Below are 25,699 nucleotides of genomic sequence, written 5' to 3'. Positions count from 1 at the left end.
GCTGGGGGTTGCCAGTGATGCCAGATGGAGTTGTGCCCGACATGGCAACCCCAGAGGCAGGAGTGGGTGGGCAACTGGGTCCTGGGGCTGTGCTGTGGAGCGATGGTATCTCAGTCGGGAGTCTTCGGTTCCAGCAGGGGTGGTCACAGCAACTGCACCCCTGGTTGACGTGCAGGCAGCAAATAGCAGGACACGTGGGCAGCAGGCAGCAGCAGATGGCAGGTGGGAGCGTGCTCGGGGCTCTGGGGGGGGGGCAGTAAATCGGCCTTCTGGGCAGGAGCGTGGTTTTCCGTGTGTTGCGTGGCCAGCTTGATACGGAGTGATTTGGCACATGAAAATCTTGCACGACAGCGTGTAATTCGAGGAAAGGCCCTTCATGCGTAAGCGCGTCAGCTCACGTACGTGGTTTCATTGGACCAAAGGCCCTTAGCGCGTAAGCGCTTCTGTGACGTGACCCGCACGGGCGTTTCCCCTCGTGAAGTGGCATCGCGCGTGGAAAAACTGCACGTCCAGGTGTGAATGTGTGTATTCCGAGGAAAAGGCCTACGCGCGTAAGTGACGTGACGCGCGCGGGCGTTTCCATCAACACAGGTGCATGTTCATCGTACACGTCCAAAAAATGCACGTCCGAGTGTCAGCTCGTGTCATTGGAGGAAAGGGCATTAGCGCGTACACGCGTATGTGACGTGTACGTGTGGGCCGGTTTAAAAAGCTACGTGTCGGACGCCATTTCCTTGTACGTGCCTTTCGCGGAGAGCGAGTTGGTGAATTCTGTACTTCTTGTCGGTTCACACGCGATTACTTCACAGCGTTTCAAGTTCGTACTCCCTGTTACTTCTGACAGCTTTTTTCTGATTTTTTTGTTGGGCCTGTTTCCTCAAACAGCGTTCACTTCTTCTTTTGTCCTGTCTCCTCAGACAGCGTACAATTCTTCTTTTGGCGGGGGTGTTGCCAACGCGCACACGTGCTTATTTTTCACGTTCTTTTTCCAGGCAGACAGTGAGTCGCGCACGTATTTACCAACCGTGCTTGCCCCGTGTGTCGCATACCCCTTCAGAGGTCATTGTAGGCTGCGTGTATTACGCGTACGCTTATTTTTGTGTTTCTGGGTGCCACAGCATAGTGGGGTACATTTTTTTACGCACGTGGTGTACGAGGGGTTGCGTGCACGTTATTCTTTGATTTTGGGCTGCCTGTGCGTTGCGTGACCCGTCATCTTCCCCCAGGGCTCACAGACAGCCTTGTTAGAGCACTAGGGTACGAATTCCATCTAGTACCCTACCCCTTTGACCCCCAATTGCCCAGGACAATTGTTTACTGCAACTTCCATACGCACAACAACATCAGTGCCATGGTTGGGAGGCGACCAAGCAGTAAGGGAGGCAAAGGTGGCCGACCTTCAAAAGGTGGCCGTGGTGGGCGCGGTAGGGGACGTGGCTGGGATTTGCAGGGTGTGCCCCTATACCCCCATGTGTGGAGGACCAATCAGGGACACCCATGCCCCTCCCCCCCATGGTTGAGGGAAACGTGGCTGACACCATCCCAGCCCAGCCCTTGTTGGACCAGCCCATTGTGGCACCTGACCTGGCACAGGATGACTCCCAGGCTGACTTCCAGGTCAGCAAGTCTAGGCCACGTGTGGCGGTGCAAGTTGTTGTCACCTAGCCACGTGGATCTGGGGCAGCTATGTCATCTGCTGCCACAAGTAGGCAGGGTGGGGAGGCTGCAGGGGCAGCTGCAGCTCCATCTGCCCCAGCTCTGACTCTCCCAGCCAGGACAGTGTCGGTCCAGGTCCATCAAACTGACGTTCCCCCTGCCAACTTTACCCTGCAACCAATGCCTGCAACAAGACCTCATTGTGCTTTGCCACACTCCTACTACCCAGTCCACCGGTGCTTCTGCACCTACTGACCAGAGCGGCGTAAGCCACTGTGGCTCCGCTCCACCTTTAAAGAAGAGGAAGAAGGGTGCTCTGGCACGACAGGCTGAGTCCCCAGACACGGCTACACACTCCGGCACGTCAAAGAAGCCTTGATTTAATGACCCCGAACTTGATGCACTTGTGTCCTATGTGTCGGTACATAGCCACGAAATGTTGGTGACTGCAGGGTCCAAGACCACAACTGGTCAACGTAAGGCACACTGGAAGATCATCGCCACAGCTGATGATTGCTACAAGCGGTGGAATAACCTAAAATGCAGAGCAAAGAACAAGCTGGCCTCAAATCATGCTGCTACTCTGGTGACTGGCGGTGGGTCTCCACCAGAGGACAACGAACTTGCTGAACATGAGTCTGTTGCTGGGGCCCTCGTCACAGAGGAACAGATCCAAGGCGTGGGAGAACTACCTGATTACGATGCATTGTCCGGTAAGTGCCCATGTGTGTGTGTGTGTAATCCATGTGTATGTTGTTTGGGTGACAGGTTCAGATTCAGTGCCAGGTGAGGGTGTGTGCACCTGAGTGGTATGGGTCACCCATGTGCTTCCTCCCATACATTCACGTGCCTTGGATTTGGGTATGACTATCCCTTCTGGCCACAGTTGCCTATTAAGCCCACATTTGTGCACTTTACCTTGAACTGTTGTCTTGCAACTACATTGGTCTGATATAGTAAGTCTTCATTCATGCTGATTGTTTGCACTCTCCCCTTTTTGCTAGACAATTTTATGCCCTATTGCGACATATGTGATATGCTTCGGTCATTGTTTACAGGCCACACTGGGGCACTATTATTACCTGGTTATGTTAATGATTACACCATTCAGGCTGATGGAGTAATGGCCTGCATAAAAATTATTATAAGGGGCTGTTTGCATGTGGAACATGACAGATGTTTCCTGTGATGTCAAAGTGACCAACCTTTGATCAGCCCACAATGACAGTATTTTTGGACACTGGATGTGTTTCAGTGTGTGGCACACGCATATTTTGAAACACTATTCAGCATTAATCTTCTCATCATGTCGATGTCACATGGATGTGTGACAGTACTCAATCACTGACATATTGCTGTAGTTTTGTACTTTACCGTGGATATGCTACATGACATCTGTGTGGTGGCATGTGTCATGTGTGTGTATTGGACATGCCACTCACAGCCTGATGTGTGATGCCTGTGCTACCCAACATGCTACAAATGTGTTGCTTTTCCATCTTGCTCTCCCCAGTGTCGGCCTTTTTGACTCCACTTCCAACTCTTTGACAGTGCATGCATGGCAGGGTTATAGTCATGTGGGACATGTGTTGATCATGTACTGGATCTGTGGCTTGTCACAGCATATGTGTGCGCTATGGTGCTCATGCCTGTTTCCATTTGTTGTCTTTCATGTTTTTGCAGGTGATGACGCACTTGATGCTGTTGAGGTTCAGGAGATGGTGCAGACCCAGGAGGCATCTCTGGCACGACCGGGCACCAGTGGGGGACGTGGTGTGGTGGTGGGTGAGAACCCAATGTTACTGCAGGCCATACTCTCCAGGGGTGTCTCCCGGTGCGCCTCGCCAGACCTCTATTCGGGGGCTGAATCGGATGATGAGACTTATGTGCCGTCGCAGGTAAGTGTTTCTGGCAGGGATTCTGTTCTGTCCAACCCATCTGCACCAGGGGGAGAACCCTCTATGGGGATGTCAGTGTTGGTAGGTCCGCCTTTGGCGGTTACGGTTGCAGGGTCACACTCCACAGCATCTGATCCTGTTCCTGGGCCAGCAGATCAGAGGGGGAATGCAGTCCTGCAGCCACAGGCAGTGCCAGCACAGCAAGGTGCAGATCGCCTTGCCCCAAACAGAGATGCCCTTCGACGCGGTGGCCGTGCGCCACCAGGCAATACTGTATGGGAAAACTCCATGTACGGTATTGCAACCCATCAGGCAGCATCAGTAGAAATGATGCCTCAGGTAATGGAGAGGGTGGCCACTTCCATTATCCCCCCTGAAAGTCAGATGGAGCAACAACAGCAGGCAACAGACTCCATTTGCCAATCACACAGGGAAGACATGTTGGCGTCCAACAGGGACAGACGGGCGGCATTGGAGACTCTGCGCCAATCGATATCAATAGAGTCCCAGGCCCACAGGGAAGCCCTGAGGAAAGAACTACATAACCTCAGGCAGACTCTGGTTGACCTTGAGGCTTCCACTAATTTTAGGGCAGAACAGCAGCTGGAGCAGCTCACACGTTCGCTCAAAGCTGAGATGCAGGCAACGCGTGAGGAGATCCGGGCATCACGCAAGGCCATGCGTGCAGAAATGCAGGAAACCCGTGAGATGCTGCATGGGGATCTCTGCACATTAATCCTCCAGAATGAGACCTTCCAGACCCACATGCTTGCTGCCATGGAGAACCATACCAGGGCTTTGCGTGGGCTGCCTCCCATAGTGCCACCACCTCCTGATGCAGCGGCAGAGGGTGAGGAGAGCAACAGCAGTTCTCCCACAATGGCATAGCCGTGCAGGCCACGAGCCCAAGGAGGTATTTTTTTCTCTCGCAACATCCACGCAGGTGGGTGTTGGTGTGCACCCTGTCCTCGAACCTCCTGGGTGGCCTCCCCCACCCCCCCTTCTCCCCCACATGGCCATTTTTGATTTTATTTTTTTTATTTTTTTTACAGTGTGTTGCCTTGTGTGGCTCCCGTGGGCATCCACTGTATTCCGGCTGGGCACATGCAGGCTTGTACTGAGTTTGGGTTAGATGCTTGGGTTTGTGAGACACACACCCCTCCTGCTTCCTGTTTCCAAGGGCTTGCAAAGGGTGTGGCCAAGTGACAGTGAATTACACTGTGACGTTGGGCTCCCATGAGCTGTGTGGGCAGTCTGTAGTCAATACTGTGTAGACATTCCTAGTGGATATTGTTGTTTTGTACACTGAATGGTGTATTGATATGTGCTTGTTCATCCATGTCTTCCTCCTAATTTGCAGGTTCCTTCCTCATGTCTTCACAAGGCCGTCTACTTTGCAGATGGAGTTTATGTTGTATGCAGTACACTGAGACATTTGCGTGGCAGTAACACTGTACAGTTGGAAGGGGTCGATGTGCTGGTGTATTCAGGTTGTAAGACTTGCACTACTTTGATTTTGTACTGTCATATTTTGCCACTGTTTCATCCTGTGTTTCTGTATTGTGTTGCTGGTAAGTATTTGTTCATGTGTGCTTTTTCTTATTGATTACTGGGAGCATATTGTCTCTGGCCTGTTTCCATTTCCGACAGTGCACTTTGTGACACTTGTGTCATGTGTTGTGCATTCATTTGGTTTCTTTCACATTGCATGACATGCCATGGTGTGTTGGGGAGCTGAGATGGGGAGGGGTTGGCTGACATGGCACTAGTTTCATGTTGTATTTTGCAAGGGGGTAGTCATTCCAGCAGCATGAATTGAATGTGTGTCTTTTTATCGCACATCATTGGTTGTCTTTAAGTAGGTAGGGATGCACACAATGTAGCACTTCCAGGTGACCAATCTCAGGCTGGTATGGTAGTGACAGTTGACTGTCCCTTATGTCATCATCATTGATTGTCAGCTGGTATGTGCCAGGGCTGTGTGCACTCTGCAGGGGTGTGATTTTAGGTGAAGTAATTAGCCACCAGCAGCGTATGGGCTGCCTCACCACGGGCCCTTTTGCCTCCCCTGCGCAGCAGCCGTGCATGTGGTTGGGGATGTGGGGGCACCACCATGTCCACCGGCAGGCCCCGGCGTGTTGCAACGTTGTGCAGGACACATGCTGCCACTATGATCCTGCACACTACTGGGGGAGCGTATAGTAGCTGCCCACCAGAACGGTCAAGGGAGCGAAAGCGTGACTTGAGCACTCCGAATGTGCGCTCCACTATGCCCTGGTTTGCAATATGGGCTGTGTTGTATCTTACCTCGGGTGGCGTGGTGGGGTTCCGAATTGGCGTCATCATGTGGGTGCTCAGAGGGCAGGCACTGTCCCCTGGAGAGGTGATGATGGGTATCATTAGTGGGGTTGTGACATTACTCAGTATGTGACATGCATGCATGTGCAGAGGCATTTATACTCACCAAGTAACCATGTATTGCCATGCCGCCCAGCTTCTAGGTCCCGGTTTAGGGTTGACATTCTGTAAATGAAACTGTCGTGGGTGGACCCTGGATAGTTGGCATATACTGAGGTGATGATTCCCTTGGCATCACATACTACCTGGAAGTTGATGGAATGATAGTGCTTGCGGTTTCTGTAGATGTGCTCAGATGCCCTGGGGGGACGTAGAGCCACATGGGTGCAATCAATGGCACCTAGCACTTTGGGGAATTGTACCACCCCGTAAAAATCCTGGACGGCAGCCTGCCTTTCTGCAGAGGTGTTCTGGGCAGGTATATGTGCCTGCGGACTGATGGGCGTGCAGTCATGATGGCCAACACCTGGTGTAGGCAGCGTGACTCCGTGGCCTGTGACACCCTCCCACTATAGAAGTTGTCCGCTGAAATGATCCAGTGGCCAAGAAGTTCAGTACATTGAGGACCTTCTCCATGGGGCTGAGTGCTTGGGAGCACAGGGAGGTTGATGTGAGGTCATCCTCCCACTCACTGACCAGGTCGAGTATTATGCGAGGTGGAAACCTGTACCTCCCATACACCTGGTCATCAGGCATCCCAAAAAGGCTGGTTCTGGGTGTAAAAATTCTGGGCCTGACTATCCTCCTCCTCCTCCTCCTCCTGCGGTTTCCCATGATCACTGCTGCTAGGAACAGTATATTCATCCTGGCGTCTGAGCTTGTTTGTTGTTTGCGTGCACTTTTATGCTGTGCGGGTCCACGTACGCCTTCTTTCTGCTGGCGTACGTGTTTCCGTATTAGCGCCTCGTCTTTGGCGCACGCGTTAGCCCGGTTCGATTCCATAAATACGTGTTTTGAACGTGCGTGTGGGCGTTCCGCGCATTTGCCTCCTGTACTTCCCCCGTGACGCTCACATTTTCACGCGTTGTTCCCCATTCCGTGTGTCACGCCCCCTGTTCCGCCTACTTTTGTTGTGTGCGCCGCGCTATGTGAGATTTTGCTGTGCGTGTAGCGCACGCTGTTTGGAGACGTGTGCGCCAGAGTGCGCCACGCAGAATTTTGGCGCACATCCGGGGATTTACACACGCACAGACTTCCATGAATCGCTGTGCGCGGTTTTCGCTGCGATTTTCGCACTTGCGCTGTGATTCGCACGCTTGCGCGGAAAATTTCAGCGCACATTAATTCCATGAATCGGCCTGTCAATCTGCCAGAAAGCCCAAGACGTCTTCTGTGGGGTAGGTCAGTTTCTGCATTGGAATTTACTCCCCCCTTTGTGCAGACATGACATCTTTTGGCATATACACATCACACTGCTCACATGTCTGGTTCCTACTTTGCAGGAGTGCAGTCGCTTTGCGCGGTGTTGCTGATAATCACAGCACACCTGGTGCAATATTTTTCTTTGTTACAAACAAATCAAATGCAAAGGGAATTTAAGAGCAATTCTTAAATTATAGAAGCGGGCGCGCATTGTGGTGTTTGGGAGCAGCACACATCACGCACACCAGGTGGCGGATTATAGGCAACAAGTTGTATACCACAGATCAACAGTGGCAGCTTGGTAGCAATGCGTGGGCTAGTGCAATGCTCACTTAAGAGTTTACCTGCGTTTTTTTGCGATTAGGTTGAAGCGGATTTCGTTTGTGTCTCCAAAACTACATACACAAAGAACGCATTTTCTTGAGGTGGTCGTTTTGTGCAGATCCCTGTAACAGAAAACCTGAAGTCAATGTGCTAGAAACGTATCTGTGCTGCCCGTGGCTGCCTGTGTTGCTATGTGCTCTTCAATTAAAGTGTGCGTGGAAAACAGCTCCTTGGATGAAGCACAGAAAGTCACGGGTTGCATCAATGCTGTGTTATAGACAATATGATCTTTCTGCACTGAATAGGACTATTGTCTTCCTTCCATTTTGCTTTACTTTTCCTTTGGGGTGTTCCTCAATTTACAACCACATATCCCTCCCTAACCAGTTTTTCTGTTCCCTAGCTTTTCCTATATATTTTACTTGTGAGGCTCACCATCTCCCACACCCTCCACTACCGAACCCCAACCACAAAGTGCACACAAGTGCAAAGAGTCGCTTAACTGCATAGAATTGCCTCCCAATTTGGCCCACATTCTGGTGCCTAACTGCTCCAGTGAGACAAGTGTTTAGTGGATTTGAGAGTTTGTATGGCTTGCATACACTTTCTGGGAAGTAATGCACTGGGGAAGGGCCCAAAACTGTGGCCTTTGTTTGATGGTGGGCATGACTACTGCTTGACCTTAGGGAGGCCCACATGGCGCTCTGTTTGCTATGGGCTGGTTGGCACTTTAGAGGGTGTCGGCAGAGGTAGGACAACGTTTGACAGTGGGAAGGGTGGCCACTGGAGTGAGTGGTCAATGTAGAAACATAAGTCCCTGTTTTATACATCCAACGTTCCCTCCGTCGATGTACCCTCACTTTGATTTTTGATGAAACATGTATTGTTTACTTTGTGCGATGTAAAAAGAACACGTTAAAAATTGAGATTGTGCAGTGTAACTCACTTTTACAAGGACCATGCCTGCCCTTCAGGGAGTTACATTTGCATGCATTGCAAAAGTTGGAGTCTGACTCTTCTCCCAATGACTTGACAGCCTGGAATAGATGAGGTGTTCAGAGGGGGCACCCTTCAGGCTTTCAACTAGAAAGTGGTAGCCAAAGCGTTCATACATTCCAAGTTGCGCCGAGGGTGCCCCGACATTGAAATCCTGATTACTCCGAAAGCTTCATTGCAAGAGCATTGGAGTGGGGGAATGTTTCAGCAGAAAATGGGCAATTGTTTTAAACAATAAGAGGGTGAACTGTGGGATAGACCCGTCAAATGAAGGCCACACGAGAGCCATGTTTTTCTGGTTAAGATGCAGATTGAAAAGGTTGTAAAGTGTTTTTAATATTAACAGTTTATCTTTCGACTCATGTATCCAAACAAGGCATGTGCTGCGGTTTATACATCCAACTAATTGCCTCATGAGAAATTCTAGCTCGCTACATTTGTAAATGAAGCACAGCAGGTGCTTTAGATACTTTCTGGACACTTTACGGTGCTGGGGTGTTTTTCTCTATTTAGTTATTTGATGGCGCAAGGACGTCGAATGACACGTCCTTAGCAGTTAATAGGTTTAAACAACACTGTCAGACGTTCCTTTGACTGTTGGTGATGTCAGAGAGGGTCACTTATGTTACATTCATGTGCTGCCCTTGGATACAGAATATTAGTGAAATGTAAACTAATCAGTGGTGGATTGGCCTACGGAGAACTCTGGAGATTTCACAATACGCATATGCGCCCTGCTCCCTCATGTGCTACTTTTGTGTGTATTTCTATATTTTCGCATAGAAAAAGGGTTGCTCAGAATGTGTCATATGGGGCCACTTTGAAAATTATTTCCAGTGCCTCCCTTGGGTCCCAGTCCACCCCTGCTCTGATCTCTCATTCTTACCTGTTGTCTGTACTGTAACTTGCGCCTCAGGGTTTAATACGCTCCTATAAATGTAAAAATATATAAATTGATGATAACCTGAAGGCACTAGCCGTTTCATTTTGCCTGATATCCTTCAATTGTATATGGCAAAGAACATTTGGTATACTACTTCTTTTTTTGTCAAAGTAAGGTCAGAGACCATGTACGGCACTCTCGTTTGACTTGTTTTATGTTCTTGGCATGGGCCACACTTTGTCTACTTTAAAATGAAAATCAATATTGTTCTACTCGAGCGGATTAGGAGTAATGTCTTCCTCTTCATTTTTTGACAGATCCCAGTCGCTCATGATTTGGTGGATTTCTCACCTGTGTACCGATGTTTGCACATATATTCTGTTCTGGTAAGTAACTGTTCCACCCATTTTGATCAATGATTAAGCAAATTGATGAGAACATATTGAGAGCATGGGCCTTGTTTTTAAACGGTTCCTAGCAATATGAGATTGAGCAGTCCCGCGTGAGTGGCTAATTCTGATTGTGGCGCTGTACTACTGTACAGCAGTGAATGGAGAGTCGCTGATGCCTATGACTTTATTATTGCTTGCAGCGTGACTACTTCTATGCGGTACATTGCATTTCATTGGACTTTTGGTACATATTGAATTTAAGTATTGTTAAATCTGCAAGGGGGTACATAACGATCTGTGCAAAGGACGGTTTATCAATTTGATGCTGAAAATCAATAAACCGGCTACATCAAATGTTTGCCATTGCTTTGGTTTTTAGTGTGCTGGAGTGTTAAGAAATCATTACCTATTGTATTGATAATTGCTGCTGATATCACTTTCCACTTTCCTGGCTCCAGTCAGGCTTCCTTCCTTTATTGGTTTACAGGACGTCTCCCTGAAACTGGAGGCCGAGTGGGGTATTCCAGACGCGCATAAATCCGAACTCTGGGTGATTTCTATAATTCAGAGTCATTGCAGTCAATGGGAAATTTGCATTTTCTGTAGAGGATTGTGGCTCAGAATTGAATTCTATGTAGTATCCAAATTCCAATTCAACATTACTCATGAGTACAGCTTTTCCAGGTCTGTCTGTGTGCCTGTTTTATTCTAAGGTCTATGACCGCTCAGCCTGTATCTGGTCCTTATTTGCCTGTTGGGCATTTCATGGCATAATACCCCTATTCAGCATCTTCATGTAGTGCGGTCTTGTCCTGTGGGTGGTACTTCCTGAGGCACTGAAATTATTTCCTGCTTTTGATTGGCTGTGGAGTCTTCCACACTCTTCTTTTTAATATTTTTTTTTCCCTATTTTAAGGTTTTGGCACTTTAGACCCTTAACTACAGTATCTTCCCTGGGGCGGAGAGAGAGAGAGAGAGAGAGAGAGACTTTTTGCTGCCCTTTTCGTGTATTTGACAGAAGAATCAGCATAGAGAAAGCAGTTTCCTTATATCCCCTAGTAATATGCCTGCACTGATGAGGCTTGCAGTGGGAAATAGGTCATTCACATTCAGAATGGCGCTCACACAGCACCTCTGTCTCAATCTGATCCGCTGATCGATTGGGACTGATTTCATATATATTTTCACTGAATTTGGGCGCAGGGGATTGTTTCTCAAGTGTGTAACTTTAATCTACAATATTAACTTAATTCCTCCAGTCATGTAAGTGAATCCAATCTGGTCATTGGATGTTCCATTCTACTGAGAAGAGTTACTCTGGCTGACAATTCTTCTCTAGTTTATAAAATATCGAGCCGGAGTAACTCATCTCAGTGATATGGAACATTCTAACTTGTCCTTAATGGAATCAATGACGAGCAGATTAGATTCATTTATGACTGGAGGAATTACTTTAAATTGATATTAGATTAAAAAACATCCTCCAACTCATCCAGATGAATACCCAATCTTATTGTTCTTTATGATCTAATCGGTTTGGCTCCCACCGCCAACTCAAACCACTTTGTATATCCAAAGAATGGGTGGGGGGTACAGAGGTTTCTCCTACGGAAAGAGCGCATTTTAAACCTTGCAAGAAATGGGTTTTGGGCCCTATATTTCTGAGGCTTGTGGTATCTACTTAGATCACATGCTGTGCATAGGCCAACATCTAGTGGAAGCTGCAGAGTATTACAGTTTTCGAAATTCGAAAAGGGACGTCAACAGGGCATGCCAGTAATGCTATCCCTCGTGTGACGTCCACTTACCGATGGTCCTTCACACGTCGAGGTCCCTCAGATTGTTTCTTTCTGCCATCGTAGACAAACGCTATTTTGCGGAGTTCTTCTTTCGGCATAACACCATTGATTTATACAAATTAGAGAGAGTTTCCCTTCCTATCATTTATATCTTCCATCACCGACTATCGAGAACATCCGACCGCGTGAAGAAAACGACAGACTACCATCGGCGGATCCATCCAGCCATGGAAGGCCGCTTCGGGCTTCGGCCCACACAGTAGGGAGAGGTTGGAGGACATTTGAGAATGTATTTACCCCTTTTCATACATTATTCTAGCCTAGCTTCTTTTTTTGTGTGGATATTTTATTTCTATCGCGCTCACACACAAGTGTTTCAGAGCGCTGTTTCTTTTCATTATGGATAGAACCCCTTTCAAGTTCTGCCCTAAGTGTAACAAACAATTCCCGTGGGTCGACTAGCACCTGGTGTGCAACCTTTGTCTCCCTTGGGATGACGTTGAAGGGACGTGTCGAGCCTGTAAGCTCTTTAAACCCATGACGTTAAAGGACCGTTTAACCAAGTGCTGGGCCCACCACGCCATGCAGACTGAGGTCACCGTGGACTTGGAGAGGACTTACGACAGCAGCAGCGTTGCATTTTCCGATGGCGAAGGCACCCCAACAGACAGGCCGGCGGCTTTGTTACGGGGACGACACCCGGTGGCATTGGCGCTCACACAGCCCTGTACACTAAGCACACACCCAAGGGCCGAGACAAGACCCGTTCGACGAACAAACGCCCACGCACGACGTCTATGGAGAGGTCCACAGAATCCCTGTCCTCTGGGCACTCCAGGTCCCGATCGCCGCCTGACAGGCCCTGACTGTCGAAAGACAGCACAGATGTCGTGACTAAATCCATTCCCGAACGTTGCACGTCAGTAAACGAGATTTAGGATTATTCTACAGCCGAAGTTCGACATACTTTGTCAAACGGCAAAAAGCCCTATACAGGCGAGATTATCCCATTTGGTTAAGAAACACATCCCAGAGAGCCTAATAAAGGAGAAGAAGTCCAAGAAGAAGTCTTCAAAGACCCCTTATAGGGAAAGGTCCCATAGAGAAAGGTCCTCACACAAAGACAAGGATTCACAAGTACAGGATTCCTTGTCAACAGCTCTGTAGAAAAAGGGCCACCCTTCACCTCAAATCCCAGTCACTCCTCAGGATCAAGGGCTTCCATTGGACCCTATGTCCATTCCTAGCTCTGCCCAATGGACATGTGAGGAAATTGATAGGGTCATGAAAAGGATGACCTTTATGGCAATTTTTCTTTTTTAAACCCAGATTCTTTAGAGTCTTCAGACCACCCCACCTACAATAGCTGCCTCCAGTTCTCAGACCCCTGTATCTGCCACTGCTTCTCAGCTCCCCTCAAAGAGGTCTCGTCCTGATACCCTGACTATTCCATCACAGCAAGATCCTCCAGTCATTGACCTGTATGACCCAGATACTGACACTGAGGACCTCTACGTAACTTAATAGGCCGCAGATCCTTACTATGGTGATGATGATGATGAAGAGCCAGACATGGATAACATGGACTCTCCCGTCAACCAGGATCCTCCTGTGGCAGATTCGCCTATAGATAACCAGCCACTACCGAACGACTTGCTCATCATGGCAGCTGAGCACATCCAGATAAAAACACAGGCTACTCCACAAGATAAGGACTTTGTCACCGACATTTTAGGGCATAAGAAGGCTGTCAATCAGTTCATTCCCATCCTGCAGTCTATTCATTGGAAGATAGAACCCTCACTGGAAACTCCGAACAAGACGTGTCAGTTAATACCCGCATCGAGAAGCTCTTCCGCCCTATTCTCTCAGACCCTCTCTATCAGGGGACAGTTCAAACCTGACTCTTGTAGTTACAACAACAAGGAAGAGAGCAGGAACACCCTAGCCTCCTCTGAGGTTATAACTGACATGAATGGGATGAGATATCGGCTTTATCATCAGCTCCTTAACCCCTTAAGACACAATTGGCCCTGGTGGCTGCAGAAGGAAGGGCAGTTTCAAGCTGCATTTTAAAGAGTAATCTGGATGCAGCTGACAATGTGGGCAGGATTATTGCAGACGGAACAATTATTAAGCGTCATGCTTGGCTACACCAGTCTTGCTTCAAGCAAGAGACGCAAGCCACGCTTCTTAATATGCCCATTGGTCCAACGTCCTCTTTGGAATGGCCGTTGAAGATGCCTTAAAAACGGATAAAGAGGAATACAATACACTAAAGTTGTTGGGCAGGCTAACTAATAAATCCACTGGCCAGAGAGGCAATAGTAGTAATTTTCATCGCTCACGTGGACAAAATACACAGGGGTTCAGGCTACAATCGGAATCAGGCAGCGTCCTGGGGTAATGATCAAGGCCAAGCCTCAGAAGGTTACCAAAGAGGACAGCGCTAATCCCATGGCCGGGGGTTGTGGTCCTCATCTAGAGGTGGAGCCACACCTCCAAAACAGTGACTACCCGCTTCAGGTGCCCTCCCATGCCTCTCCAGGAGGAGGGCGTATTTCAAACTTCACCCAAGCGTGGGAGGGAATCACCTCAGAGAAATGGGTGCTTGCCACTGTAGCGGGAGGGTGTTGTGTGGAGCGAATCCAGCTACTCCTGGAACCATCCCCCATGCCAAAAGACCCACTCGAAGGAAGAACAACAAACACATCATTCTTGAGGAAATCACAACCTTGCTCCAAAAGCATGCCATAGAAATCGTCCCAGCGTAACAAGGTAAACAAGGGTATTTATTCAACCTACTTCCTGGTGCCAAAAAAAGATTTAACAATGCGCCCAGTATTAGACCTGCGCCCTGCATACACCTATGTCAAGCCACAAACATTCTGCATGACTATGCTACAAGACGTAATTCCTCTGTTAAAATGGGGGGGTCTACATGGCAACATTGAATATGAAAGATGCTTATTTTCATATTTCAATTTTTACAGCACACAGAATAATCTTAGGATTCTAGATAGCAAACCAGCACTACCAAATCAAAGTGCTACCTTTCGGAATAGCATTCACGCCAAGGGTATTGTCATGATGTCTACCCCCGGGGACCCAGACCAGGTCCACCAACCCTGGAAGTAGGCATAAAGTTATTTTGGGCAAGCCCAAAAACCCCTGCTAGGGGTTGTTTGGGTGCAGTCTTGACGCCTGTGGCGCCAGGCTCATAGAGTAGAACTTACCTGATGCAGACCATGCTGCAAGCTTACCTGATGCAGACCATGCTGCAAGAGCTCCAAGCCAAATGAGGCTTGGAAGGGACTATTTTACCTAGGGACTATTTTTTACTCGGGCGGGGCTGGGGAGGAATACTTACCTGGGACTACTTTGGAGGCTATTTAAACCACGCCCGAAGTGCAGCACATGCTTCGTGTTATTCTGCATCCAGCAGCGTAACGCTCACCGTGCCTGCAAGTCTGCATCCAGTCTTCTGCCACGCCCGCCTCGAGTTTGGAGCTCCTAGTAAAAGGGAGAAAGAAGGAGAAAAGGTTGGAACAAGAGCAATACCTTTTGATCCTTACCTGAATTCCCGATCCATCGCGCCTTCGAGCTGGAAGAAAGAAGTTATTTTATGCGCATCGCCTCGCCTGCTGCAGCGCCGCGCTGAACACACCGGCCTTCGCAGCATCTTCACATTCCACCGCACCCTCCTGCATGTTCCCGCCGCATTCCGGCACCTAAGGAGTAGACTAGAACAGCAAGGTGAGCCAAGGGAATACACAGAGGAATATTAGTAACCCCCCCATAGACTTACCTGATTTTACCACCGGGGGTACTATTCCTCTTCACAGGTCGGCGCAGCTTCCACTGCATCTTCGCCGAACCCCGGCCCGTAAGGGGAAACAAAAGGACAGCAAGGTGAAACAAAGGGACTATCAAGGGGAACCCTCCTCACCACATTAGACTTACCTGATTTTTCCGCCGGAGGTATTATTCCCCGAGACTTCATACTTTCTCTCAGTGCCTGAATAAGGAAGAAAGCAACAGGTTACATATTGACATTCTTTATTGAACTGAGTTGGAAATACAAATCCTTACCAGAATATTACCGGTTGCCACGAGGAACTCTTCACTAGAGTCAAGCTGCAATCTGCAAGGAATCGGACAAGAGTGAAAGTCAGGCATTTGAACTCTTACAAACTACTTACTTTTCGGAGTCAATATTTTTCTGGAACTCACCAATTCCTTCGAGCCAGTGAAGCAACTGGTTATCAACGCGCCCCTGCGCTCAATGCAGGATGGAGAGCTCATCTTTTCAAACCCTCAGGTGAGACTATAGGAAGGGACATCAAAGGTGATCCGTGGGGAGAACAGCGGGGGCAGGGGGGATTTACACTCAACTCCACGGGTGGTTAATTCCCTTCTCCATTTGCAGAAGAATATTCCTACGGGCCAAGCAAACGAAACTAGGTGGGCCAGTCCAGTCCGTCATCTCGGCCCTACGCGTCACATTGGTGGAGACCGCAGCTGTCCAGTTCAGATCGACGGCTCTGTGGGAGCGTAACATGTATTCACAAAGGAACTGGCAGTGGTGGCAGTGCACCTGCGTAGGGAGTCAATCCCAGTGTACCCTTACCTGGACGCCTGGCTGATTACAGAGGATACTCCTCATATTTGCAGACAAAACATTCAAAGAACTATCAACCTTCTCTTTGAATTGGGATATTGCTGCAAAAGCTATGCGTTTGATAGGCATAATGGCATCTTGCATTTACCTGGTACCACACGCGTGCCTGCGACACCTGCAGGAGTGGTGGTTAGTGAAACAGTGATCTCAGGCAAGTGGTCAGTGGGACGATCTAGTGGGTGTTTCGCCAACACTACACTAGTACAAAACCTGTGCTGGCGGACGAGAGAAAATCTGTTGAAGGGAAAAGCCGTCCACGATCCAGAAGTGCAGGCAATTGTGACGACAGATGCGTCACTCGACGGGTGGTGGGCTCATCACCTTGATCACACAGCACAGGATCTGTGGACTTATGCTATGATGTAGAACCACATCAATCTGCTGGAACTACTGGCGGTGTTCAATGCCCTTCAAGCATTTGAGATACACCTAGCAAACCAGTCCGTGCAAGTCCTCACCGACAGCCCTACGGCGATGTCTTACATCAACAAACAAGGGCGCACATGTTTTCCAAATCTATCCAAGCTAGCACAACAAATTTGGAAATGGGCACTCAAACAGAAAATATTACTGTCATCACAGCACCTTGCAGGGAAACTCAACTCTCTAGCCGACTCATTGAGCAGAGATCCCCTACCAGAGGAATACGGGTGGCAAATAGACCCAGAGGTCGTAGAGCACCTTTCCTCTCAATGGGGTTTCCCCACGATAGACTTATTCCCTACAAGTGAAAAAACAAACAATGCCCAGACTTTGCGTCCAGGTTCCCCCAGCCAGGCTCCAAAGGGAACACCCTATGGATGAACTGGTCAGGGAAATGTGCTTACGCTACCCCCCCCCACCCTGACTCCTCTCATGAACAAAGTGGTGAACAAGATCCATAAGGAACAAGTGACGCTCAACCTAGTTGCTCCTATGTGGGCAAGACAACCATGGTATTCACATCTGTGCAAACAGGCGAAATGTGTTCCCATCACACTCCCATGCCAGATCAACCTACTCACTCAACACGGGGGATTATCAGTGCACCCACACCCTTACTCGATGAACTTGGCAGCGTGGCTCCTGAATTCATAGAGTTCAGACATCTTAACCTGCCACAGAGGGGCATGGATGTCATCAAGGAAGCACGAAAGCCAAACACTACACACTGTTATTTTGACAAGTGGGGGAGATGTGTAATTTGGTGCCAGTCTAAACAAATAAACCCCATCTGACATTCTGAACTATATGCTCTACTTGCTAGACTCTGGGTTAGTATTAAACTCTATAAAGATCCGCTTGGCGGCCCTATCAGCTTACACCACCTCCCACAATAAAGTATTGTGGTGGAAGGTACCTGTCATCAAGGCATTCATGGAGCAAGTAAAGAGACTCCACCCTCCAATTTCTAACCCACCACCAGGATGGGAATTCAGTATAGTGCTCGTTAAGCTCGTGGGACCACCTTTAGAGCTGATGCACAAGTAAGTCTTAAACCCCTGATTTTCAAGACTGCCTTCTTAGTGGCTATTACTTGCATAAGAAGAGTTAGTGAATTACAAGCATTGTCAGTGCAGGATCCTTTCTTTGTCATACACAAGGACAAACTGGTTTTACGTACTCATCCTAGGTTCTCTTCCAAGATCATCTCAAAATTTCATGTGAACCAGTGCATTGAGCTTCCGGCTTTCTTCCAGAAGCCTAAAAGCTCAACTGAGGTATAACTCCACAAACTAGATCTAAGGAGAGCTAAGAGACCGCTAAGGAAAACAGACCAACTGTTTGTCTCTGTAGCTCCAGGCAGAGAACGGGACCGCATTTCGAAGAATGCAATCTCCAGATGGATAGTCAGATGCATACAACTGTTCTATTCCCTGTCAGACAAGACACTGCCTTTCATGCCAGGAGCTCACTCCACAAGGAGCACGGGAGCTACTCTGGCATTTATTGCAAATGTCCCCCTAGACAGAATTTGCAAAGCAGCTACATGGAGCTCAGTACAACCCTTAAGTCAGCACTGCTGCATTGACACTCATTCCAAGACAGATACACAGGTGGGACAAACGGTTCTAAAACATATGTTTGCCCATGATCCTTCTCACTACCCACCACCTTCTCCTAACACTGCTAGCTAATTTATGCACAGCTTGTGATCTAAGCAGATTCCGCAGGCCTCAGAAGGGATACATTACTCACTGTAATTGTATTTCTGATGCTTGTATCTGCTTAGATTCACATGTGCCCACCCTTCCTCCCCTTGGAGAGAAGGTGCAGGGATAATTATGAACTTGTCTGATACACATCTGCTTGGATACACCTGTACACACGCTACACTTCATGCTACCTCATGTTAGAAACAAAACAACATGAGGGACCTCGCCACATAAAGGACCATGGATACAGTGGACATCGCGCTAGGGACAGTATTACTGGCACTCCCCGTGGACGTCCCTTTTCGAATTTCGAAAACAACTGTAATACTCTGCAGATACCACTAGATGTCGGCCTATGCACAGCATGTGAATATAAGCAGATACAAGCATCAGAAATATGATTACGGTGAGTAATGTATACCATTATGAGACGACCCGTAACCTAGGGAGTTTTCCCCCTCCCCCCCCTGGATAATGCTCCCCCACAAGAAATATATTAGTTTGATTCTGCTAGCCCTGTCTTGAGTCGTATAGAGGTAATAAGTCAAGAAACAGGACAGGGTACAGAAAGAACATATATTTATAAAATAGGCTCAATTAATATTTGCTCCAAATGATGACACGCCACATTCTGTGGCACAAAATAAAGCTTCAAAATCTCACTTTTTTTCTGATTTCACTGTGTACATGGAACACAGGCCAAATAAACAGTTCAGCCCTCCTGTCCCACGAAACCCCTTTATGTCAAAACTAATCAATACCTTGGAACATTACCAGATAATGAGCATTAACATTCCTTGATAAGCTTTAGATTTAAATCAGATGCAACATTTTCCTGTTTTCAAAAGCAATTCCACACATGCAGCACTTTGTATTTACAATTTCCCTGGACACTTGAAAATGCTAGCAGTCCTGAAAGCACAACAGACTTTTGATAATACTTTTGATTGATAGAAGAAAGATTTGCGGGTGAATAAGGGTTCTATCATGTCCCCTTTCTCTTTCTCTGCAAAGAGTGTGTGTTTATTAATTTAGGAATTTGTTTTCACTTAGCCACACCTTTCTCTACCCAGCACCAAAATCCCAGTTCATTCAGAACCCCTCTGCTTAAAGGGCCAGGGCTGAGGAATGGTGACAGTTAAGACTTTCACCTTTAGACAAGGACACCCCTTTTCTTTAAGGAAATCTGGGGTTTACAAGAAAAATATTTCACAAAAGGTAGCAGGCGCTCCTCCAGGGAGAACATGGCATGATAACCTGTTCTGAGATGAGAGTTTGCAGCACACGCTTTTTGCTCACTGTACCTTTCACAGATGGGAAATATCCATTTGCATATCATTCTCATCAGTGAGGTGAAGCTGTGCCTCTCTGAGTACAGTGAGCAGGGAGACCACGTCTGGTTGCCCCCAGGTAACTTACCCCCAGGTAACTTAGGGTGACCAACAAGAAAAATAGTTGTACCCAATTACATTAACAGTTTTTGAAGTACACTGGAAATTAAATGTGTTAATTTCAAATATTAACAAAATCACCCCGTGGTATTTTGCTACAGAGAAATTAAATTATGTATCAAATATATTATGGATCAACTTCCATACCCCACCCATTAACTAAGGGGAAGATATTGGCTCAAGCAAATTCCCACACTTGGTTCTGTTGGACAAGCTACTGCGGGAAAAGACAGCGTTGCAGGACCCTCTATTTGGCTCTTCTGGCAGGGATCCTAGCATCTGTCTCTCCCAACGGCTGTCTCCCAGGCAGTCTTAACTCTCCATCCATCTTTCAATAGTTGCACCCAGATGATTAGGCAGCAGTCCTTGCAAGGTTACGTTCTGACACCCTCTTTCAGCTTTCACCCAGATGTTTAGGCAACCCCCCTCTTTCCCATTGTGCGCTGCCTTTTACTCTAAGTTAAACCTCCGAAATATTAAAATTAGGAGGTGCCTATTTATTAGTTCTGAATTTTCATTGGACCCTGACGGTCCTCTCCTCCCCCAAGGCCCAGTCCCTCTCTTCTGATAGGCTCTTGGAGTTTTGAAACTTAAATCCTGGGCTGACGAAACCTACTTGTATTAACATTTTATACACATGTAATTGTGCACCGAAAAGGTTCTAAGTGACAACTTGGTTTTAACAAATAAACATAACGCATAGATTTTTAGATTTACCTAATCATGGCAGACTCCGTAAAATTAACCACATGTTGACAGGATGTTGCAGGTCCAACTAATGATTTTTCGCACTTTACTCACAAATAATAAAATTTGGTATCACCAAATATTACAAACCGTTACATGATCCAGTAAGAGACCACCTCCCCAACATTTGGTTTTATGCCTTTTTCTAAGGAGCAAGAAATAACTTTTAAAATATTATAGAGTTTCAAAGGTCTGATGTTCATGGAAGTGGTGGCATCAAAACTGGCTTGCGATGAGCTTTAAAATGATATGTCCATTTCTGTACTAGTATCATGGTTCACATGTTAAGGGGCAAAACAGAATTCCTACTAATTCCTACTATAACCAGTGCTTAAAGTGGGCCGGGGCCTGCCGGGGCCAGGCCCCGGCAGTCTCCAAAAAGTGGGACTGAGCCAGGGCCCTGCCGGTGCCCCCCATCCCACACAACATTGGTGGGATGCATTATCCCGCCGCGGCCGCAGCCGCGACAGGAGATGCACCCGCCAGTTTAATTTCAGGCGAGCTGACAGAAGTGCCAGCCAGGCACAGCGTCGCTGAGGCTGGCTGGCACTTCTGTCAGTCACTGTAACTTCCCTGGTGACCCCTCATCTGAGGGGTCACCAGGGAAGTTACAGTTCCTTTGTTTGCCCTTGCCAGGTCACTGACCCTCAGCGAACCTGCGGGCTCCATGATCTAATATGCAGATTAGATCACGGAGCCCGCGGGTTCGCAGAGGGTGAAAGGCGCCTCGGGCTTTGTGATCTTTCTGCTCAGAGCAGATGGATCACAGAGCCCGAGGCGTCTATCTCCGTTGGCAAAGCTTTATAAAAGATGCCTTGAATTGTATACGTTTCAAGCCATCTTTTATAAAAGTAGAAATATTTCTATGTTTATAAAAGACCGCTTGAAACGTGCACAATTCAAGGCATCTTTTATAAAGCTTTGTCGATGGACAAAGCCACCTCGGGTTTTGTCCGTCCTCAACGCTTTATAAAAGATGCCTTGAATTGTTTACGTTTCAAGCCGTCTTTTAAAAACATAGAAATATATTATAAGTGTCAATGCTTATAAAAGGTGGCTTGCAAAGTGCACAAACCATAGTAAGGTAAGCACACAAGTGTGCGTAAATTACTATGGTTTGTGAACTTTTCAAGCCACCTTTTTATAAACCTAGAAATACGTAACATTGGTATGTTTATAAGGCTTGAAGGGTACACAAACCATAGTAGTGCGCATACAAATATATAAATGCTCACGTACATTTATATATTTGTTTGTGCACGTTTTAGGCCACGCACACAATGGCGAGCCCCCCCCTCCTCTCAATTTCTTACCCCACTTAAAGCACTGACTATAACCCAATGGTTACCTAATTTGTATATATAATTCTGACTTTCATTTCACAGAGAACAGCCCCAATAACATTCTTCCTGGTTATTTGAGCGTTCTGAATAGAAACTAGTCACTTCTCGGGAAAAAGAAACTTAGTCATGCCTCTAAAAAAGATGCTTATATTTGTGAATGGTAAGTTTCCTTGGGCACATGAGGCCTTTTATATTTTTTTAATAAAATTGCATCTCAACATCATTGTTCTTTTTACTCCTTATGATATGCTCATTTTGGCAAGGGAACATTTTCTCCATGTATTTATTTGAACCTGCAAAATGCACACACTTTCAAACATTGCAGTTTCTGTGTTTGCACATGCCATGTTTTCGACGTAGAGTAAGCCTTTAATTTTTCCTTGCTTTAGCAATCCCATGCAAGGGCCTTTTGAATAAGTGTATTTCGAGTGGATTGTGTCCTCCAACGTATTCCTCATCTTAGATGTATTCCATCCAGCTTTAGCTGCTTAGGAATTTGTTTTGGCAGAGGTTGCCATGCGTTGATTTCGTCGAGTCGATGGACCCTCGAATGCCTCCGTCGAGGGTGACGTCATCGGGTATACAAGTAGCACGTGCGGCGCCCGTTGGCCTCAGTTCTGTTTTGCCACGGTATACGTTGCTTCGGAGATTCAGCGCTCCTCGAGTTCTGTGACGCAGTGAGAATATCTACGTTGTGAAGGCGGGGATTGAATGCCTTTTGAATGGGGACGCGACTGAAGATCTGGGGTTAGTCAAGTTCATTGGCCAAGTGGATGAAGTGCAAGAAGTCGAGAACATTTTGAAGCACTATCCCAACCTGCAAAAGGGGATAGGGTGTCTGAAAGGCAAGACTATCAGACTCCACATTGACGAGTCGGTACAGCCGAAGGCAGTAAGACACAGGAGAACACTGTTTCACGTGCAAGAACAAATGGAGAAAGAACTTAAAGCGCTGGAAGAAGGCGGAATAATAGAGGAGGTGACTGGGCCCACACCATGGGTCTCCCCGATGGTAGTAACAAGAAAGCCCAAACAGCCCGGCAAAGTCCGGATTTGCATAGACATGCGTCTTCCGAACACCGCCATCAAGCGGGAGCGCCACATCACACCCACGCTCGACGAAATCGTGGCTGACCTCACAGGGTGCAAGTGTTCTCCAAAGTTGATCTGAAAGCAGGATACCACCAGTTAAAGCTTCACTGAGACTCTTGCTTCATAACGACCTTCTCAACACATCTGGGGTTGCGGAGGTACAAACGCCTGAGCTTCGGGATATCATCGGCAGCCGAAGTCTTCCAACAGACAATTCAAGAGGTCATCCGAGGCATACCTGGCGTTCTCAACGTGAGCGACGATATCCTGATTCACGCTCATGACAAGGAAGAACATCACAAGAGGCTCCAAACGCTACTGGGCAGGTTAGAAGGCACTGAATTAACCATACATAAGGAAAAGTGCTAGTTTCTCAAATCTGAAATCACGTTTTTTGGGTACAAATTCAGCAGCACAGGCATTTCCACTGACCCCCAGAAGCATGCAGAAATTCAAGCCGCAAGCCCGCCAATGACACCCACGGAAGTGCGCAGTTTCCTGGGCATGGCCACCTACTGCGGCAGGTTCATCCGGAATCTGGCCACTCTCTCGGAGCCCCTACACGAGCTGACCAAGCTAAACGCCAAATGGGAATGGGGGCAGGAGTGCCAGGAAGCTTTTGAAAACATTAAGGAGTCCCTGTCTGTTGACACAAAAATGGCATACTATAACACCGAGCTCCCGACGGAATTGTTCGTGGATGCGAGCCCTGTAGGGTTAGCGGCCATCCTCATGCAGGTCACCAAAGAGGTGGAGAAGAGGCCCATCACATATGTATCAAGAGCTCTCACCATGACAGAACAACGGTACTCCCATATCGAGAAGGAGGCCATTGCCATACTATGGTGGTGTCGTCACTTTCACCTATACCTCTATGGACGGAGATTTACGGCGGTCACAGATCACAAACCCATACTACCTATCTTCATGGGCACGTCGTCACACCCCCCGGCAAGGATAACGAAATGGTTGCTGCACCTCCAGCAGTACAATTTTGAACTGGCCTACCAGCCGGGAAGTGGAAACCCGGCGGACTTCCTCTCAAGGCACCCTCGAGCAGCAACCTCACAAGAAGTCCAAGTGGCCAAAGAGACCGAGGAGCACATATGCTAGGTGGTGCGAGCCATGAGGCCAAAAGTGGTCAGCATTGAGGACATTGAGTCTGAGACCCACAAAGACCCATGTTGCGACCTAGTGAAGGACGCCATCATCTCAGGCGACTGGAAGACCTTCATGAAGAACACCCATAACAGGACAGTGGAAGAGAAGGTTTTTCTCTCTGGGATGTTCACCGTAAAACAAGACCTGTCGATCACGGAGAGCGGACTGCTGCTCGGGGGGAATCGGATTGTCATCCCACAGAGCATACAAGACAGAATAGTGACACTGGCCCACGAAGGACATCAAGGGATGGCACGGACAAAAGCTCGGATCAGGCACCGGGTGTGGTTCCCACAGATCGACGAGAAGGTTGAAAATCTGGTAAGCACATGCCTATCCTGCCAGATAACCGGGGCTCCTCCTGAACCAGAACCCATTCAGTCAGTGGCACGTGATCGTAGCCGTTGGGATGCCATCAGCATCGATTTATGCACACTACGGGAAGGCCTCTACCTTCTGGTAGCCATTGATGACCACTCCCGATACCTCGAGGTCGAAATAGTGGAATCCACAGCAGCAGAGGCGGCCATCCCTTCCATGGAGAAGATGTTTGCGACACATGGTTTACCCACCACCATCAAGAGCAACAATGGTGCCCCTTTCCAAGGGGAGGAATTCAAAAAGTATTTGCACAAACTAAACATCAAGTACCATCACATCATGCCGAGATGGCCCCAGCCGAACGGCGATGTAGAATGTTTCATGAGGACCCTGAATAAAGTATTAAGAGTATCCAAGGCTAACGCCAGCTCGTGGAAATTTGACCTGTACCTTTTTCTGCGGAGCTACCGGGTCACCCCTCACAGCACGACGGGTGTCCTGCCAGCTGACCTCATGTATGGCACCTTAATAAAATCCTTGATTCCACATCACCCCAGCTGGACCCCGGACGATGTCGATAAGGAGCGTACGGAGAGAAGAACGAGTGACAACGCACACATGAGTGCCAGGAGAAGGGAGAGACCTTCCGACCACCAGGTGGGCGACCAGGTGGTCATGTTGCGAAATCCGACAAAGTCAAAACTGGACACCAGATACGAAGAGCTCCCATGGACCGTCGGTGGCAAGCAAGGGATCATGGTGACGGTAACGAGAGGGCGCCGCCAGGTGACACGAAATGCGTCCTGGTTCAAGGCAGTGCCACGCAACCTGTGGAACGATGGCGAAGGCCACCAGGAAGAGGAGGCATCCCAAGCCAGCGTAGAGCCCACTTCCTGCCAGGACGAGGCCGCAGCGGGTGACAGGACGTGGGAGCAGTGGAGCGAGCCAGACATGGGTGAGCCAGCAGACAGTGAAGGTGAGGCACCCAGTGTGACAGCGGGGGTAACCCCAGAGACGGGCGATGTAGCTTGAGAACTGCCACAAGACCACCCTCCAGGCTCAAAGACTATGTATGGTAGTCGGACTGTGAGTAAGGAGGG

At 48.1% G+C, this 25,699-nt stretch overlaps 1 protein-coding gene across 1 annotated transcript in view; it reads left to right on the top strand.

Moving 5' to 3' along the window:
* EXOC6B (exocyst complex component 6B) overlaps positions 1 to 25,699 on the top strand; it is a 2,452,465-nt gene that overhangs the window by 713,914 nt on the left and 1,712,852 nt on the right. Inside the window, exon 8 of the mRNA XM_069632299.1 lies at positions 9,795 to 9,863. Within this exon, the coding sequence (XP_069488400.1) occupies positions 9,795 to 9,863 (69 nt within the window). The remainder of the gene's footprint in view (positions 1 to 9,794; positions 9,864 to 25,699) is intronic.

This window comes from Ambystoma mexicanum, chromosome 6q (assembly GCF_040938575.1).
Source record: "Ambystoma mexicanum isolate Mex_15411 chromosome 6q, UKY_AmexF1_1, whole genome shotgun sequence".
NCBI classification, from domain to species: Eukaryota; Metazoa; Chordata; class Amphibia; order Caudata; family Ambystomatidae; genus Ambystoma; species Ambystoma mexicanum.
This window is presented reverse-complemented; position numbering and strand designations above follow the sequence as displayed.